A 20,340-nucleotide genomic window follows, 5' to 3' on the forward strand; every position below is an offset into this window, starting at 1 on the left:
GTAACCCCCTCATTTCTGGAATCAGCCTAGTAAATCGTCTCTGTACCCCTTCCAAAGCTAGTATATCCTTCCTTAAGTAAGGTGACCAAAACTGCACGCAGTACTCCAGGTGCAGCCTCACCAATACCTTATACAGTTGCAGCAAGACCTCCCTGCTTTTGTACTCCATCCCTCTCGCAATGAAGGCCAACATTCCATTCGCCTTCCTGATTACCTGCTGCACCTGCAAACTAACCTTTTGGGATTCATGCACAAAGAGCACGACCCATCTCCTCTATCTGGGAGTCTACCTTAGCCCCGACGAGGGAGCCTGGCTGGCGAACTGGCAGGAGCTGGAGGCCAAGGTCGCCGCTCGCCTAGGGCGCTGGACAGGACTGCTCCGAGTGCTGTCCTACAGGGGTCGAGCGCTAGTCATAAACCAGCTGGTGGCCGCAATGTTGTGGTACCGGCTGGTCACGTTGACCCCTCCCCCTGCATTTGTCGCCAAGATACAGAAGAAGCTGGTGGACTTCTTCTGGAACAACAGGAAGCACTGGGTCTCTGCCACGGTCTTGAGTCTCCCGCTTGAGGAGGGCGGTCAGTCGTTGGTGTGCATCAGCGCCCAGCTCGCGACTTTCTGTCTTCAGACCCTGCAGAGATACCTTTACGTCGAGCCCCCTCCTAGGTGGTGCACTCTGGCGACGTATTTCTTCCGCCAGCAGCTCGACCTCAATTACAACACGCAGCTCCTGTTTGTGAACTTGGGGGGTGTCAGGACCGCCCTCCGGGAGCTGCCTGTCTTTTACAGGGACCTCATCAGGGTCTGGAACAAAGTCTCCACCAAGCGCAGCTCTCCGCCGGCTGGAGTGGCGGCTGTCCTGCAGGAGCCGCTGCTCGGGAATCCGTACCTCCACGACCGAGGCTTTATGTGGCGGTCGGAAGAGAGGGCTGTGGCTGGTGAGGTTGTAAATTCCTGGATTCTTTTACCTCAATCTGGTTCAGTAAAATTACTGAGTCGAATACCTCTTGTGCTTTGAACAAAGCAGTCTTTATTACCGGCCAGTAAGACCTATCAGACAGAAGATATACTCTCTGGATAGAGCGTACACACTCCCTACGGATAGGTGAAGTTACATCGTAAAGCGTTAACAGTTATACAGTTTTGAAATCAGATAACAAAATACAAATGGATTGACAGTCTAACTCAGCCACTCATTAGTCAATCTATATGAGATGTTCTTCTTGAAAGCTCAAGTATTGCCTCTAAATGTTTCAATCTAATGGTGTGACTATTAACTGAGACCTTGCAATTCTGCAGATGTATTTCATGTTACAATTATATATTATTGGCAGGATTAGTGACTTGAAACCTTGAGACAGACTGTTAGCTATGCTGATGTTGCACTATTTGCAATCTGACATTCTCCCGGCTATTCTTCCATGGCTTATACACTTTCATATATCCCGTTTACTTTACTGTCCTTAATTCCATATATTCCGTTCAGATATCCACAAGGTGACCAGGGTCAGGGACCTGCTCGATGGCGGAGGAGCGGGCTGGATGGCGCCAGGCACGCTGGCGCGGCGCCTAAATTCAGCCGACGTCCGCCACGCGGCCGAAGCCATCGAGTCGCTAAAAACAGCTTTGGGCCCTGACTCTGTTAGGTGCATTGAGGAGGCTCAAGCACGTGGGGAGATCCCGTCCGAACGGACCCCCGTCCGGACGGAATTCCTCATTGGCACCAAATCCCGGAACCTCCCTCGGGGGCCGGCGCCTCACAACTTGAGCCGCCTCGGGGAAATCCCCTCCGTGCCTTTCAGTTCCGCGCGGAGGGGTTTCCTGTACGGGCTGCTCCTGCACACTCTCAACTTTGCCATCCTCGCCGGCCGTCCGGACACGCCATGGCGTACCATCTTGCCGTCCGGAGCAGGCGGGGGTCCCCGATGGAGGGCACTCTACGCAGGGGTCCTCCCACTATTCATCGGGGACTTGGCCTGGAGGGTGGTGCATGGAGCAGTGCCGTGCAACAACTTTTTAAGCCGGTTCACGGACTCCCAGGCCGCCTGCAATTTCTGCGGTCTGGAGGAGTCCGTGTTCCATATTTTTATTGAGTGCACGAGGTTGCAGCCCCTGTTCCATTATTTGAAGGGGCTGCTCCTGAAATTCTGGCTGCACTTCAGTCCCACTCTCCTGATCTTTGGGCACCCTGTGCGGAGGGGAGCGGGTAGGTCCGAAGGCCTCCTCGTAGGACTGCTCCTGGGCACGGCCAAGGGTGCCATCAACCGGTCCAGGCAGCGAGCGGTCGAGGGGGTCGTTCAACCTGACTGCCTGCCTCTCTTCCGCTCTTACATCCGGTCCAGGGTGTCCTTGGAGATGGAGCACGCGGTGTCCACCGGTACGCTCGCGGCCTTCCGCGAGAGGTGGGCACCGGAGGGACTGGAGTGCATCATCACGCCCGGCAACCAAATTTTAATTTGATTTTACGTTTTAAAGTTTAATTTGTTTTAAATGCCGGTGGCTTTTAGTGTCCCCCTTCCCTTTTATAGGGGGCACTGGGGAAAAAATGTGATTTTAGTGCCCCAAAAAAAACCAAAAAAAGAAAAACACAAAAAAAAAAAGGAAGAAAAAAAAACGGCCTTGTAAATGTCTGGTGTGTCATCCAGGTCGGGTGGCACGGTTTAATGTTTTGTTTTACAGATAAACTCTAAAAGAGTTTCATGCACAAAGAGCACGACCCATCTCCTCTATCTGGGAGTCTACCTTAGCCCCGACGAGGGAGCCTGGCCGGCGAACTGGCAGGAGCTGGAGGCCAAGGTCGCCGCTCGCCTAGGGCGCTGGACAGGACTGCTGCGAGTGCTGTCCTACAGGGGTCGAGCGCTAGTCATAAACCAGCTGGTGGCCGCAATGTTGTGGTACTGGCTGGTCACATTGACCCCTCCCCCTGCATTTGTCGCCCAGATACAGAAGAAGCTGGTGGACTTCTTCTGGAACAACAGGAAGCACTGGGTCTCTGCCGCGGTCTTGAGTCTCCCGCTTGAGGAGGGCGGTCAGTCGTTGGTGTGCGTCAGCGCCCAGCTCGCGACTTTCCGTCTTCAGACCCTGCAGAGATACCTTTACGTCGAGCCCCCTCCTAGGTGGTGTGCTCTGGCGACGTATTTCTTCCGCCAGCAGCGCGACCTCAATTACGACACGCAGCTCCTGTTTGTGAACTTGGGGGGTGTCAGGACCGCCCTCCTGGAGCTGCCTGTCTTTTACAGGGACCTCATCAGGGTATGGAACAAAGTCTCCACCAAGCGCAGCTCTCCGCCGGCTGGAGTGGCGGCTGTCCTGCAGGAGCCGCTGCTCGGGAATCCGTACCTCCACGACCGAGGTTTTATGTGGCGGTCGGAAGAGAGGGCTGTGGCTGGTGAGGTTGTAAATTCCTGGATTCTTTTACCTCAATCTGGTTCAGTAAAATTACTGAGTCGAATACCTCTTGTGCTTTGAACAGAGCAGTCTTTATTACCGGCCAGTAAGACCTATCAGACAGAAGATATACTCTCTGGATAGAGCGTACACACTCCCTACGGATAGGTGAAGTTACATCGTAAAGCGTTAACAGTTATACAGTTTTGAAATCAGATAACAAAATACAAATGGATTGACAGTCTAACTCAGCCACTCATTAGTCAATCTATATGAGATGTTCTTCTTGAAAGCTCAAGTATTGCCTCTAAATGTTTCAATCTAATGGTGTGACTATTAACTGAGACCTTGCAATTCTGCAGATGTATTTCAGATGAGGGGGTCGTTCAACCTGACTACCTGCCTCTCTTCTGCTCTTACATCCGGTCCAGGGTGTCCTTGGAGATGGAGCACGCGGTGTCCACCGGTACGCTCGCGGCCTTCCGCGAGAGGTGGGCACCGGAGGGACTGGAGTGCATCATCACGCCCGGAAACCAAATTTTAATTTGATTTTACGTTTTAAAGTTTAATTTGTTTTAATTGCTGGTGCTTTTAGTGTCCCCCTCCCCTTTTATAGGGGGCACTGGAAAAAAAAAAGTGATATTAGTGCCCAAAAAAAAAAAAAAAAATGGAAAAAAAGGGCCTTGTAAATGTCTGGAGTGTCATCCAGGTCGGGGGGCACGGATTAATGTTTATGTTTTTCAGGTAAACTCCAAAAGAGTTTCATGCACAAGGACCCCCAGGTCCCTCTGCACCACAGCATGTTGTAATTTCTCCCCATTCAAATAATATTCCCTTTTACTGTTTTTTTTCCCAAGGTGGATGACCTCACACTTTCCGACATTGTATTCCATCTGCCAAACCTTAGCCCATTCGCTTAACCTATCCAAATCTCTTTGCAGCCTCTCTGAGTCTTCTACACAACCCGTTTTCCCACTAATCTTAGTGTCATCTGCAAATTTTGTTGCACTACACTCTGTCCCCTCTTCTAGGTATCTATGTATATTGTAAACAGTTGTGGTCCCAGCACTGATCCCTGTGGCACACCACTAACCACTGATTTCCAACCGGAAAAGGACCCATTTATCCCGACTCTCTGCTTTCTGTTCGCCAGCCAATTCTCTATCCATGCTAATACATTTCCTCTGACTCCGCATCCCTTTATCTTCTGCAGTAACCTTTTGTGTGGCACTTTATCGAATGCCTTTTGTAAATCTAAATACACCACATCCATCGGTACACCTCTATCCACCATGCTCGTTATATCCTGTAAGAATTCCAGTAAATTAGTTAAACATGATTTCCCCTTCATGAATCCATGCTGCGTCTGCTTGATTGCACTATTCCTATCTAGATGTCCTGCTATTTCTTCCTTAATGATAGTTTCAAGCATTTTCCCCACTACAGATGTTAAACTAACCGGCCTATAGTTACCTGCCTTTTGCCTGCCCCCTTTTTTAAACAGAGGCGTTACATTAGCTGCTTTCCAATCCACTGGTACCTCCCCAGAGTCCAGAGAATTTTGGTAGATTATAACGAATGCATCTGCTATAACTTCCGCCATCTCTTTTAATACCCTGGGATGCATTTCATCAGGACCAGGGGACTTGTCTACCTTGAGTCCCATTAGCCTGTCCAGCACTACTCCCCTAGTGATAGTGATCATCTCAAGGTCCTCCCTTCCCACATTCCTGTGGCCTGCAAATTTTGGCATGGTTTTTGTGTCTTCCACTGTGAAGACCGAAGCAAAATAATTGTTTAAGGTCTCAGCCATTTCCACATTTCCCATTATTAAATCCCCCTTTTCATCTTCTAAGGGACCAACATTTACTTTAGTCACTCTTTTCCGTTTTATATATCTGTAAAAGCTTTCACTATCTGTTTTTTATGTTTTGCGCAAGTTTACCTTCGTAATCTATCTTCCCTTTCTTTATTGCTTTTTTAGTCATTCTTTGCTGTTGCTTAAAATTTTCCCAATCCTCTAGTTTCCCACTAACCTTGGCCACCTTATACGCATTGGTCTTTGATTTGATACTTTCCTTTATTTCCTTGGTTATCCACGGCTGGTTATCCCTTCTCTTGCCGCCCTTCTTTTTCACTGGAATATATTTTTGTTGCGCACTATGAAAGAGCTCCTTAAAAGTCCTCCACTGTTCCTCAATTGTGCCACCGTTTAGTCCTTGTTTCCAGTCTACTTTAGCCAACTCTGCCCTCATCCCACTATAGTCCCCTTTGTTTAAGCATAGTTTCTGACACAAATTCCTCATCCTCAATCTGTATTACAAATTCAACCATATTGTGATCACTCATTCCGAGAGGATCTTTTACTAGGAGATCATTTATTTTTCCTGTCTCATTACACAGGACCAGATCTAAGATGGCTTGCTCCCTTGTAGGTTCTGTTACATACTGTTCTAAGAAACAATCCCGTATGCATTCTATGAATTCCTCCTCCAGGCTACCCCTTGCGATTTGATTTGACCAATCGATATGTAGGTTAAAATCCCCCATGACTACTGCCGTTCCTTTTTCACATGCCTCCATTATTCCCTTGATTATTGCCCGTCCCACCGTGAAGTTATTATTTGGGGGCCTATAAACTACGCCAACCAGTGACTTTTTCCCCTTACTATCTCTAATCTCCACCCACAATGATTCAACATTTTGTTCATTGGAGCCAATATCATCCCTCACAACTGCCCTGATATCATCCTTTATTAACAGAGCTACCCCACCTCCTTTCCCTTCTTGCCTATCTTTCTGAATCGTTAGATACCCCTTTATGTTTAATTCCCAGTCTTGGCCACCCTGCAACCATGTTTTTGTAATGGCCACCAAATCATACCCATTTGTAATGATTTGTGCCGTCAACTCATTTACTTTATTTCGAATGCTGCATGCATTTAGGTAGAGTGTTTTCATCCTAGTTTTTAAACCATGATTTTTAGTTTTCACCCCTCCTGCAGCCCTTTTATATTCAGTAGCCCTTTTTGTTTCTTGTTTTTGGTTTCTCTGCCCTCCACTTTTACTCATCTCTTTTCTGTCTTTTGTTTTTGTCTCCTTTTTGTTTCCTTCTTGTCCTGCAAAATTAGAAATATGTATATTTGATATATATATTTACTTAAAGGTGTTTGGAAACTCAGGAGTGCCACTATCTTTAACGACCTTTATACACAGTCCCAACGTGCCATATAAGGCAGTCTAAAAAAACATTCACGAATATCAGGAAGGGCTGTCAGAACTCGAACTAACGTTTTTGCTCCTTGTTTCTCGCGCATTGTTTTTTTTCCCTTTAAGTTCTAGCACACCATAAATGTAACGTGTGATTTATTGTTCCTCTTAATTTCCTTAAAAACTAAAGAACATTAAATTCTTGCCTTCCGCTAAAAACATCAAACACTTCAAACTCGGCTCTGGAATCAGTCACCGCGGGCAAGCCAGAAATTGACAGGAAAAGGAGGAGGTGGGGCGTGAAACTGCGCTGTCGATTGTGACATGAGTCTTGACAGGCAGTCGAAGTAGCCATTCCGGCCCTCGGTGATTGGACGGCGGAACGTCAAGGGCAGCCAATGAGTGCGGGGAGTGGGCGTGGTTTGGCGCTCGCTTGGGTAAACCTCAGGCTTTTTGCCTTCTATGCTTCCTTCTGTGCGCTGTGTTTGTGTTCGGAGCAAGCGGTCGCTACAATTGAGAGCTTTTTATTGGCATCTATGTGGAGTTCCTAAGCTTAAAAACAATCCGTACAATAAAGTAGAGAGAGAGAGAAAACCCTCTTCATTTACAAGAGCCATTTCGGGATTTAATGTGCGTAAACATCTATGTTCTAAATAATCTTGAAGGGGGCAGGCAGAGGCAGCGAGACACGGAGCGTGTGCGTGGTGCGGAGAGCCCCCAGCTCTTGCTATGAGAGAGACGGCGAAACTCCGGCAGCGACTCCGTGGGCAATGAGATGAGGCTCAGAAATGGGACTGTGGCCACCGCGTTAGTGTTTGTCACCTCCTTCCTCAGCCTGTCCTGGTACACAGCCTGGCAAAATGGAAAAGGTACCGCTTATCTTCTCGTATCCGAGTGCACTTTTTTTTGCCTACATTTAAATGTATGTTTATAAAAATCACGTGTGTAAATTCAATTTAAACGGACAGCTTTGGCAGTACACGAGATGAGCCGTCCCTCCTTTTGTAGTTTAAATTGGTCATGTTAAAGGTGCAGCTGCCAAGCCTCTTTGCATTTACTAAGGGACGTTTGTGTGCAAGAGAGGGCTAATTGAAACGCACATTTGTGTCATATTTGAAGCTCTTGGAATAAGTTGGAACCGGGCCACCCCGAGATTGCTTTTGTGTGGTTCCTGTTCTGTTCTTGTGTTGGGATGGCTTCTCAGACAGATTTTGAACAACCTGAAAAGATGGAATATGAGGTGTGTGTGTGTGTGTGTGTAAGTCGTGTACATTAGAAAAGGGGTCAGCGAGGTGTGTTATATCTGCATGTGTCTAGAATAATGCAATTTGCCATTTGTTTTTATAAGAATAAGATATAGAACGTTCTAAGTGTTCTAGTTTCTGTGTTCATCGCTTGTGACTAATGGTGCAACTTGAGAGTTTGCCATTCCACAGGTATTCGAAAAGAATCACAAGCTCTCAATTTAAACGACTTTAACAGCTGTTGGCGTCGCTCATTCTTAGTCCAGTAACCTCAAGTATAGTTCAGTGAAAGCTGCCAAAGACAGTATGTAATTAGCATTCACCTAATGTATCTGGCCCAATCTATTTCATGACATTCTGCCCGCTCCCCATCGAGATTGCCTGAAATCTGCCCATAAGGTGGTGATTATATTACTGTGGCAAACTGACTTTACATCAGCGATGTGACTGAAGTTGCAATGACGGCCAGTAGATTTTTGTGTCTCAGCATACTTGCTGCCCTAGTGGTTCTGTGTTCTTTGTAAATGTGAAAAGCTGATTTACATAATCTTCCACTGGGAAGGGAGAAGCTGGTGTTGAGAATCTGTTCAAATAGACCAGGTGGGAGATGGAGTGCAGCCTAGCAAATTGCAAATTGATTTAATCTTTTTCCTGCTTCACGGGGAAATGCAGGTGGTCCCTGTAGCCATGTCCCCTGCTGGTGTACTTGGATGGAATACAAAAAGTCTTGCGATTTCAGACTCAACTAGTGTCTCTGTTCGAAAGTGTAAACGCTAATTGTCCACAAGAGGATACATTGTACCTCTTTTATACTAAACCAGACAATGCAGTGTCAACCTCCTTTTCAGCAGAGATCTAGCCGGAGGCAATTGTTACATTGTCATTCACATAACCGTGAGCAACAACACAAGTGTAATCAGACAAAAATGAGCGCCGAGCCAAAGAAGCAGATACTGGGACGAGCTTCGTCAAAGAGATGTTTGTTTACGGAGACTGTATTTCGAGCCTTTCATAGTCAGGGTGCCAAAGCATTTCTGCCAATGGTGAGGCAAAGGTGGTGGGAGATGCTAAGAGCCCAGAGTTGGGGGATAAAGTTAGGGAAGGCAGAACTCCACAAATTTCTGACACACAAAAATACACAATCAGAATGCTACGAGCAGTGCTTCGAAGCTTCTGCATTGTTGTTGACACTTTTTTTATAATTGAAACAACCAATAAAACATTGGCCCAATAATTGCTGTCAAAATTACGACGCGCTGGCCGTTATTTAAGTTAATGTTCCGGCAACCTCAAGCGAGGGCGGATGCGTGATTAAACACGGAAATCGAGAAGCTGCTGTTGGAGATGCGTTAACTTCCTGAACTGCCTGGTTCCCCATTCAAATGCATTGAGTGGCGTGAAGTTCCTGTACTTATACAGTAGATATGAAGTAAACTCGCCACAGAAAGATAGGGCTTGTCCATTTCAGTCTAAGTACGTTTTTAACAGCGTAATAAGTGTTAATTATTGCCACTCAACCTCCCAGGTACTGAAAATTAACTATTACAAGTGTAGAGTCTTATTCCTTTAGGTTTTTATTGTTGGAGATTTACAGAATAAATAAATATTTTTTAAGCTTTTCTTTTCTGTCTTTTCTCTCTCTCAATCCAATCTTTCTTTCCCACTCTCTCTTTCAGTCACCTGATTTGACATTGAATTCACCATTCTAAACTACACTTCCTGGTTCAGACACTGTGCTATTAATCATTACACAGAATCTACAGCACAGAACCAGGCTATTTGGCCCAACTGGTCTGTGCTGGTGTTTATACTCCATACAAGCCTCCTCCCATTACATCAACCTCAGTTCAACTTTTCAGCATATCTTGCTCTTCCTTTTCTCTCATGTACTTATCTAGTTTCATTTTGAACAAAATTTGCCTCATCCATTTCCTGTGGTAGTGAGTTCTACATTCTAACCACTCTGAGTAAAGACATTTCTCCTTATTTCCCAATTGGATATTAAGAACTATCTTATATTTATTGCCCCTAGTTTTGGAATCTCCCACAAGGGGAAACATTATCTCCACTGCTACCCTGTCCAACACATTCTTAATTTTAGGTCTCCTCAAAGCCTTCTCTTTTCTAAACATAAAAGCGGCAATCTGTTCAATCTTTCCCGATAGCTGTAAACACTCAGTTCTGGGGAAATCCTTGTCAATCTTTTTTGCACTTTCTCCAGTGCTTCTATGTCCCTTTTTTTTTATTGTATGGAGCCCAAAACTATGCACAATACTCTAATTGCATCTTGACGAGGGTCCTATAAAAGTTTAATATTGTGGCCCAACCAGGGTCCTGCACAAGTTTAACATAACTCCACTAATTCTTTACCCCTTTAATTGCTTTGCTGACCTACGATGCTGCTTTTAATGATTTGTTCACCTGTATCCCTAGATCCCATTGCTCTTTTACCCCATTCAATTTCTTATTTTATAAGGTGTAGGTGATGTTTCTACTTTTCCTCCCAAAGTGCATCAACTCACATTTATCTCTGTTAAAATTCATTTGCCACTTAACTGTACAGTTGACAAGTTTCCTGCAAAGCTCCAATTTGATTGGTTAAAGGAAATACACAGTTGCCCTGTAGAGGGCGTCGCACCATGCCATTTCCATCTCTTACTCCCAACATCTTGCCACGCCATGTATCATGGAGATTAAATGGGCATGGGCAAGTCTAACTAATGGCAGGTGCTGATTGTTGACTGGTTACAGGAATATTGGGCCATTAAGTCTTGTGCAGTCCAGTGAATGGCAGGGCACAAGCTGCCAAAGTTTAGAACTTTTGTTTTGGTAAATGGTGCCTGATTGCATCGATATTGCAGATGGTATGCATTGGTACCAGTACGTGACCATCTCGTCTTATGACAATTTTTTAACACCAATGCAAATCATTCAATATTATTCTACACCTTTGATGTGAGTTTGAAGAGAATGTATGTGATGTTAAACTGGTCCAGAAGGGAATGCTTACAATGTTGATTGAGAGAAGTTCCTGGTGCCTTCTGTATGCATATTGGGAAATCAATCCAGCACTTGTCAAATGAGCAAGTATTGACTGCGCACACATGGAAGATCATTTTGGTCCAATATGTCTAGTGAAGGGAGATCTGAACTTGGTCAACCCTTGTGCCAATAGCACAGGGCTGTAGTAATACCTGCCCTCCTGTATGGCTCAGAGACATGGACCATGTACCGTAGACACCAAGTCGCTGAAGAAATACCACCAACGATGCCTCCGCAAGACTCTACAAATCCCCTGGGAGGACAGATGCACTAACATTAGTGTCCTCGACCAGGCCAACATCCACAGCATCGAAGCACTGATCACACTTGATCAGCTCCGCAGGCCACATTGTCCGCATGCCAGACACGAGACTCCCAAAGCAAGTGCTCTACTTGGAACTCCTTCATGGCAAATGAGCCAAAGGTGGACAGAGGAAATGTTACAAGGGAACCCTCAAAGCCTCCCTGATAAAGTGCAACAACCCCACTGACACCTGGGAGTCCCAGGCCAAAGACTGCCCTAAGCGGAGGAAGTGCATCCGGCAGGGCGCTGAGCGCCTCGGGTCTCATCGCCGAGTGCATGCAGAAATCAAGCACAGGCAGCGGAAAGAAGGTGTGGAAAACCTATCCCACCCACCCTTTCCCTCAATGACTATCCCACCTGTGACAGAAACTGTGGCTCTCGTATTGGACTGTTCAGCCACCTAAGGACTCATTCTAAGAGTGGAAGCAAGTCTTCCTCGACTCCGAGGGACTGCCTATGATGATGATGAGCACTTATGCACTCATTAAGTAATATATTTGAAAACCTCCTTCAGATGTTAGGATTGCATTAGCATCATTTTCATTCTATCCAGTTTTCAGCATTACCAGATGTGTAACATCCAGTAACCGTGTTAATGCGCTATGTGTTTTTCAGGTCGGCAAATCAATAAGACATGTAATGATTGTGTGTAAAATGTTTATAGCAAAGGAAAATAAGTGTTAATGTGTTATATAGTTATTTAAAGTTAGCCTTTTGTTAGTTCTATAATGCTGCTAACATTTATAAAGGGATAGCATTTGTTTGTGATAACTGGCATATAGGCATTTACAGATAATTTTTGCATACATTGTTAATCCATCTTGATGTAATGTTTATACAGTATTAATATTCTGATATACTGACATTGTTCAATTACCAAATATAATTTATTTAATTTTGAATCAGCTTTAAAAGTGAAAAATGAAACCCTTATGGCTCCAGTGTTAATGCTTATGTTTCAAAAACTCAATTTATTTTATACTTTATAAAAAACAAATTTAAATTGTGCAACTCTTGAAGATGGCAGCACATTGATGGAAAACTGTGTCTGCACTGCATCCCTCAACTGTGTGATCTGATTTCCTTTGTCAATTTGGCCAGTGAATGTGACTGGGCTGTTTGACTGTGGAGGTCATCACAGCCAAACTTCCAGTGAGAGCTATTCAAGTTGCAAAGTGTTTGGTCTCCTGGATGTTAATGCATGAGCTCATCATATGGGCATGATAGATGGAGAGACCTGAACTCTTTTTACCTCAATGGTTATTACTATTCTTACAGGTGTTAAGAGTCTTTAGTTGAATTTTAACCACCTGGATACTGGAAATATGCCATGGAGAGTAAGTATGTGTGATTAGAGAACTGCAGTTGCCAATGTACTCTGGATGAGGGACTTCAATGCCCACCATCAAGTGTGGATCAGTCAAATCACCATGGGCCAAGCCCTGAAGCTGCCAGACTGATGGTGAACATAAAGGGGAGTAACCTACTTAACTTTAATCTCTTCAGCATATCTGTTGCAGACATGTCTGTCTACAATAGCAGTGGCAGGAAGTCTCATCTTTATATTGAGGCCTATCTCCATCATATAAAATGGCACAACTATAGTGCTAAATGGGGCAGACAAAGGACAGATATAACAACCTTACCAACGGATCCATCACAAACCTAATTCATGTCGGGACCGGGGTCAAGCAGGGCTGCATCATTGCCTCAATCTTCCTCGTTGCCATGCTCCACCTCACAGTTGATAAACTCCCTGCTGGAATAGAGCTAAACTACAGAACCAGTGGGAATCTGTTCAACCTTCGCTGTCTCCAAGCCAGCTCCAAGATCACTCCGACCTCTGTCGTTGAGCTACAGGACATGGACATGGAGGCTGAACTCCAGGACATAGTCGACGAATTTACCGAGGCGTATGAAAGCATGGGCCTTTAACGCTAAACATTAGTAAGACAAAGGTGCTACACCACCCTGTCCTCGACATACAGCACTGCCCTCCAAACATCAAGATCCACGGCGTGGCCCTGGACAACGTGTACCACTTCCCCTATCTCGTGAGCCTCCTATCAACAAGAGCAGGCATTGATGATGAGATTCAACACCGCCTCCAGTGCGCCAGTGCAGCCTTCGGCCGCCTGAGGGAAAGATTGTTTGAGGATCAGTCCCTCAAAACTGTCACCAAATTCATGGTCTACAGTGCTGTAGTAATACCCGCCCTCCTGTATGGCTCAGAGATGTGGACCATGCATAGTAGACACCTCCAATCGCTGGAGAAATACCACCAGTGATGTCTCTGCAAGATCCCCCTGGGAGGACAGATGCACAAACATCAGTGTCCTTGTCCAGGCCAACATCCCCAGCATTGAAGCACTGACCACATTTGATCAACTCTGCTGGGGATAGTTCGCATGCCATACACGAGACTCCCAAAGCAAACTCTCTACTCTGAACTTGTCCATGGCAAACATGCCAAAGGTGGACAGAGGAAACATTACAAGGACACCCTCAAAGCCTCCCTGATAAAGTGCGACATCCCCACTGACACCTGGGAGTCCTTGGCCATAGACTGCCCTAAGTGGAGGAAGTGCATTCAGGAGGGCGCTGAGCTCCTCGACTATCGTCGCTGAGTGTATGCAGAAATCAAGTGCAGGCAGCGGAAGGAGGGTGCGGCAAACCAGGCTCCCTGCCCACCCTTTCCCACCTGTGACAGAAACTGTGGTTCTCGTATTGGACTGTACAGCCACCTAAGTACTCATGCGAAGAGTGGAAGCAAGTCTTCCTCGATCCCGAGGGACTGCCTATGATAGCAACCCAAAATTGGGCATCTTCCAGGCACTGTGGGCCATCGCAGCAGCTGATATCATTCAGCCTTAAACCTTGCTACAATATTGCTCCAGACATGAATGCAAAGGTTGAATGCTAGAAGCTCAGTGACCATACCTGTTCTCAACATCAAGCAGCATTTAATCGAATGTGGCACCCCCTCCACTGTGGCTGCAGCATACGTTATCTTGTGGATGCACTGCAGCAATGTACCTAGGTTACTTCGGCAGAGCCTCTCAGCCCCACAGCATCCAAGTTCCCCCTCCAGTCACACTCCATCCTGACTTGGATCTATACCACTGTTCCTTCATTGACGCTGATTCAACATCCTTGATTTCCCTACTTAACCATTGTAGAGCACCGTCAGCACAATGATTGCAGCGGTTCAAGGATAAATCTCACTACCATCTTCCCGGGGCCACAAGGGATGACCAATAAAATGCAGCCTTGCCCACATCCCCTCGATCCCAAGAACAAAAAGTGTAAGTTTCAAAGTTGCTTAGAAGAAAGTGGTTTGATACTTTAGTTTTCAGTAGAGATAGTGTATTTGGGTTGTCATCAATTAAAACTCAACAGGGACTACAAATATAATTGTGCTGCATTTTTAAAATTGGTCTATGGTGAGGTAGCTAATTTCAGTTGGGTTGATAATTGGGAGAGTGAGATGATTGACTCATTTTTCTAGGCATTAAACCCAATGTCCCTGGTCCTGTTTGTTGTTGCCCAGCAATCACTATGTGATTGAGTGTCTCTGGGTTGGATTTGGCTTTCCCCATCCTCCTAAACTTGATCACCTGGCCTGTTGATGTTGCTTAGTCTGGCCTTGCCTATATAGCCCCTTTTCACGTGCAAGATATTAAGGGCCTCCTTGTGCAACCATATGCCAGAATGAATTGTATTCTTCGAGACTAGAAGGGAGAAAATTGAAGGGGTGGATTATTGTGGTGAGTTTCTGCAATTTTGTGAATAGGAAGTGATTTGTCTCATGTTGCAATACTGAGAATTGATAAAGAAGTGAACCAAACCGATGGCAACAATTTTACGTAATGATGAGTAATAATTGTTTGAAACTTTGCGTATTGCTGACATTTGATCTTTTGAATTCCTGGTGTGTACTTGGGGAGGGACAGACCATGTAAATATAGCGACTAAATCACAGAATGGGCTTCTGCTATTTCAATGTCAATTGTGAATTATTCCACTACTTGCTAATTGGTGAGACGAATGTCGAGAAATGATGCACTGGCCCCAAAATTCATGGGTTTAGGAGAGGGTACAAATTGGAAATTGCACCTTTTTGTGCAGGAGAACTGAACTCATGAAAACTGAAAGTTTTGTAAATCTGAGGGAGAATGGACTGAATATCCTGTAATCCCTTGAAGATGCTGACCTATATAATTAATCAAGTTGACAGCCATAAAAGCATAAGAAATAGGAGCAGGAGTAGGCCATATGGCCTATCAAGCCTACTCTGCCATTCAATAAGATAATGGCAGACCAATTGAACAAGTACTTTGGTTCGGTATTCACTAAGGAGGAAACAAAAAACCTTCCGGATATAAAAGGGGTCAGAGGGTCTAGTAAGGAGGGGGAACTGAGGGAAATCTTTATTAGTCGGGAAATTGTGTTGGGGAAATTGATGGGATTGAAGGCCGATAAATCCCCAGGGCCTGATGGACTGCATCCTAGAGTACTTAAGGAGGTGGCCTTGGAAATAGCGGATGCATTGACAGTCATTTTCCAACATTCCATTGACTCTGGATCAGTTCCTATGGAGTGGAGGGTAGCCAATGTAACCCCACTTTTTAAAAAAGGAGGGAGAGAGAAAACAGGGAATTATAGACCGGTCAGCCTGACCTCAGTAGTGGGTAAAATGATGGAATCAATTATTAAGAATGTCATAGCAGTGCATCTGGAAAATGGTGACATGATGGGTCCAAGTCAGCATGGATTTGTGAAAGGGAAATCATGCTTGACAAATCTTCTGGAATTTTTTGAGGATGTTTCCAGTAAAGTGGACAAAGGAGAACCAGTTGATGTGGTATATTTGGACTTTCAGAAGGCTTTCGACAAGGTCCCACACAAGAGATTAATGTGCAAAGTTAAAGCACGTGGGATTGGGGGTAGTGTGCTGACGTGGATTGAGAACTGGTTGTCAGACAGGAAGCAAAGAGTAGGAGTAAACGGGTACTTTTCAGAATGGCAGGCAGTGACTAGTGGAGTGCCGCAAGGTTCTGTGCTGGGGCCCCAGCTGTTTACATTGTACATTAATGATTTAGACGAGGGGATTAAATGCAGTACCTCCAAATTTGCGGATGATACTAAGTTGGGTGGCAGTGTGAGCTGCGAGGAGGATGCTATTAGACTGCAGAGTGACTTGGATAGGTTAGGTGAGTGGGCAAATGCATGGCAGATGAAGTATAATGTGGATAAATGTGAGGTTATCCACTTTGGTGGTAAAAACAGAGACACAGATTATTATCTGAATGGTGACAGATTAGGAAAAGGGAAGGTGCAACGAGACCTGGGTGTCATGGTACATCAGTCATTGAAGGTTAGCATGCAGGTACAGCAGGCGGTTAAGAAAGCAAATGGCATGTTGGCCTTCATAGCGAGGGGATTTGAATACAGGGGCAGGGAGGTGTTGCTACAGTTGTACAGGGCCTTGGTGAGGCCACACCTGGAGTATTGTGTACAGTTTTGGTCTCCTAACTTGAGGAAGGACATTCTTGCTATTGAGGGAGTGCAGCGAAGGTTCACCAGACTGATTCCCGGGATGGCGGGACTGACCTATCAAGAAAGATTGGATCAACTGGGCTTGTATTCACTGGAGTTCAGAAGAATGAGAGGGGACCTCATAGAAACGTTTAAAATTCTGACGGGTTTAGACAAGTTAGATGCAGAAAGAATGTTACCAATGTTGGGGAAGTCCAGAACCAGGGGTCACAGTCTGAGGATAAGGGGTCAGCCATTTAGGACCGAGATGAGGAGAAACTTCTTCACCCAGAGAGTGGTGAACCTGTGGAATTCTCTACCACAGAAAGTAGTTGAGGCCAATTCACTAAATATATTCAAAAGGGAGTTAGATGAAGTCCTTACTACTCGGGGGATCAAGGGTTATGGCGAGAAAGCAGGAAGGGGGTACTGAAGTTTCATGTTTAGCCATGAACTCATTGAATGGCGGTGCAGGCTAGAAGGGCTGAATGGCCTGCTCCTGCACCTATTTTCTATGTTTCTATGTCCAAACTTTTACAAGAACTCCACTTTCCTGCCCTATCCCCACATCCTTCATTCTCTTAGTGCCCAAAAATCTTATCGATCTCTGTCTTGAATGTACTCAACGTCTGATCATCCACAGCCCTCTGGGGTGGAGAATTTCAAAGATTCATAACCCTCTCCAAACAATCCCCACAAGACATGCAGTCCTTCGTTCCATGCTCCCGCATTGAATTGACTGACTTTCTGATTCTCTCGAAGTGGAGGAAGATGTGCAGATGTTCCTGCAGTTGCCGCATTCTACAGGAGATCCTGGAATGATGTGGAACCCTCTCTGACATTGATGCACAGCAAAGCAGTGGACTCCACCACTATTTCACTTCTTTGGAGAGGTGTTATAGGCCTCCATATGGGCTTGAAGCTCTGCTAACATATGTTTTGTGACAAAACTGAGTTCATCATCCACATGCTCTGTAGCCAGCAGCTGACCTTTCTTACCCTCTGCTCAGCTACAACAGGCTCCACTTCCACACCTGCATCCTCTGGCTCCTTTTTTTTGTTCTATGTTTCACTACATGTGAGTTCTTCATATACGCTATCTGTAAACCGCCACCCCCCACCCCCACCAACTCCCATCCAAGTGACTGTTTCTGGCCTGCTGTGTGAGGGGAGAGGGTGACTGGCGGGACGCAATGGCTGAAGTAGAGGAGATTGCAATCTTTTGGTCATCATTATCCTTTTTCTTACGTTGGCTTCGGTTAAGCTACGCCTCGATTTTCAAAATTCTCATCCTTATTTACAAATCCCTCCATAGCCTTGCCCCTCCATATCGCTGTAATCTCCTCCAGCCCCCCCCCCCTCCCCCGATATGTCTGCGCTCCCCTAATTCTGCCCGCTTGAGCATCCCTGATTTATAATCGCTCAATCATTGGTGGCTGTGCCTTCTGTTGCCTAGGCCCCAAGCTCTGGAACTCTCTACCTCTCTTTCCTCCTAAAAACATACTACTTTGATTAAGCTTTTGGTCACCTGTGCTAATTTCTACTTGTGGCTTGCTGTAAAAAATTTTATCTCCTAATACTCCTGTGAAACGCCTTGGGATGTTTCACTACGTTAAAGGTGCTATATAAATACAAGTTGTTGTTGTATTTCCTGGCTTGCAGCCATTGGATGAAAAAACAGTTTTGTCAACTTGGGTCTGCATGAGCAGCATTCTATCTTTAAACAGCTACTTTTTAGTTGTCTTCGAAGGAATCTAGTAGCTACTACAGTGATTTAAAGAATGCTTTAACATTGTATATGAAAAGGTCTGTATGCTCATGAACCTACTGAAGGCACAATTGACTTTATTCACAACAGCCAGTTCTGAGTTGATTTCATTGCTATACCAGGGCTTCCTCTTGCATCATTAGTGTCTACGCTTAGTCACTCATTGGCTGGGCGTTCACTCGTATTCTGTGCTTTCATCACCTGCAGAAGGAATGCATTGCATTAAATGGAAAAAGGAAGAGATTGGCAAAATTAAACATTCCTTTACAGGCCGAGACAGATGAAATTGTAATGGAGAATAAAGAAATGAGACAGTAAACAAATACAATGGGCCTGAAATCGCGCTCCCCACGGATGCGCACATGCTCATGGGATGCCCACAAGTTCCGGGTTTAGGTATGCAAAGCGCATGCACCTAAACCTGGAACTTGTGATTGTCAAGAAATCTCTTGACCGATCCAACACATCCAAAACTAAAGGGCCTCTACGGGCAGAGAGTTGGGCTATTTATTTGCTCAACTCCTGCCCAGCGAATGTCCTTCAAATTCTTACGACTGAAAAATGCAGGCGTAAGGCTTGCTTTTATCAGCGTAAGACTTTAAAGTACAGAAAAATACATTATAAAAAATAATTTAAACATTTAAAATCCTGTTAAATAAGGTGCTTATTTTTAGACCCTTTAAAATATGTAAACTTATTTTTCAAAAAATAAATTTTTTGTTTAAAATAATTAAATTAAATTTTTATTAACATTAAAAAAATACATATTTCAAATTAAATGTTTGTGTTTTTGGGAGTATTCCCTTTTATACTTATGGCGATTTCATATATCGGCACTCGCCTAAGTATGAATGGGGATCCCCTACTCTGATGGGTTGGGCCGGTCCACGTGATCCCATTGATGCGTACAAAAACCCCTGCACCCCTAGGATACGTGTGTCCCTATGAAGGCCTTTGTGTAGAGCCCCAGGACACAAGCCTCCGAACCTCCGGGCCCACTTTTGTAGAAATTTGTGCAGTTGGAGGCATCTGCCCGCGGGAAGCCTCCGACCGCAAATTTTTGGCTATTGTATCTGTCTTCATGGTAGAAGACACAACAAAACTTCCGGAAATAATGGGGAACCAACTGTCTTGAGATTGAGAAAGAAATTAGTATTAGTAAAGAAATAGTACTGGAGCAATTAATGGGACTGAAAGCTGACAAATCCCCTGGACCTGATGGCGGCATCTTGGGGTTTTCCCAAATTACAACCGTGACTGTGCTCCAAAAGTACTTCATTGGCTGTAAAGCGCTTGAGATGTCCAGTGGTTGTGAAAGGCGCTATATAAATACAAGTCTTTCTTTTAAAAGGGGTGGCTACAGAGATAGTGGAGGCATTGATTTTGATTTTCATGCATTCCCTAGATTTTAGAATGGTTCCCGCGGATTGGAAAGTAGCAAACGTAACTCCACTATTGAAGAAAGGAGGGAGAGAAAAATCAGGGAACGATAGATCAGTTAGTCGGCCATCATATGATTAGGCAGAATCATCACAGATTTATAAAAGGGAAATTGTGTTTGATGTCTGTTTTTTAAGGTTGTAACTAGCAGTGTAGATAAGGGGGAACCACCCCAGTGGAGACATTGTATTTGGATTTTCAAAAATAAAATTGATGTGCCACACTAGAGCTTATTACACAAAATTAGGGTGCATGGGATTGTGGGTAATATATTAACATGGATAGCGGATTGGTTAACAGAAAGAAAACAGTAGAATAAAGAGATCATTTTTGGGTTTGACAGGCTGTAACTAGTGGGGTGCAGCAAGGATCAGTGCTTGGTCCGCCTCGGCTATTTGCAATCTATAAT

The 20,340-nt window shown here is 45.0% G+C and overlaps 1 protein-coding gene across 1 annotated transcript in view; it reads left to right on the forward strand.

Annotated features, from left to right (window-relative positions):
• The first annotated feature begins 7,066 nt into the window (after nt 1–7,066).
• mgat4a (alpha-1,3-mannosyl-glycoprotein 4-beta-N-acetylglucosaminyltransferase A) overlaps nt 7,067–20,340 on the forward strand; it is a 281,493-nt gene continuing 268,219 nt past the window's right edge. Inside the window, exon 1 of the mRNA XM_070892430.1 lies at nt 7,067–7,464. Coding sequence (XP_070748531.1) covers nt 7,371–7,464 — 94 coding nt within the window. The 5' untranslated portion in view covers nt 7,067–7,370. The remainder of the gene's footprint in view (nt 7,465–20,340) is intronic.

This window comes from Pristiophorus japonicus, chromosome 10 (assembly GCF_044704955.1).
Source record: "Pristiophorus japonicus isolate sPriJap1 chromosome 10, sPriJap1.hap1, whole genome shotgun sequence".
NCBI lineage: Eukaryota > Metazoa > Chordata > Chondrichthyes > Pristiophoridae > Pristiophorus > Pristiophorus japonicus.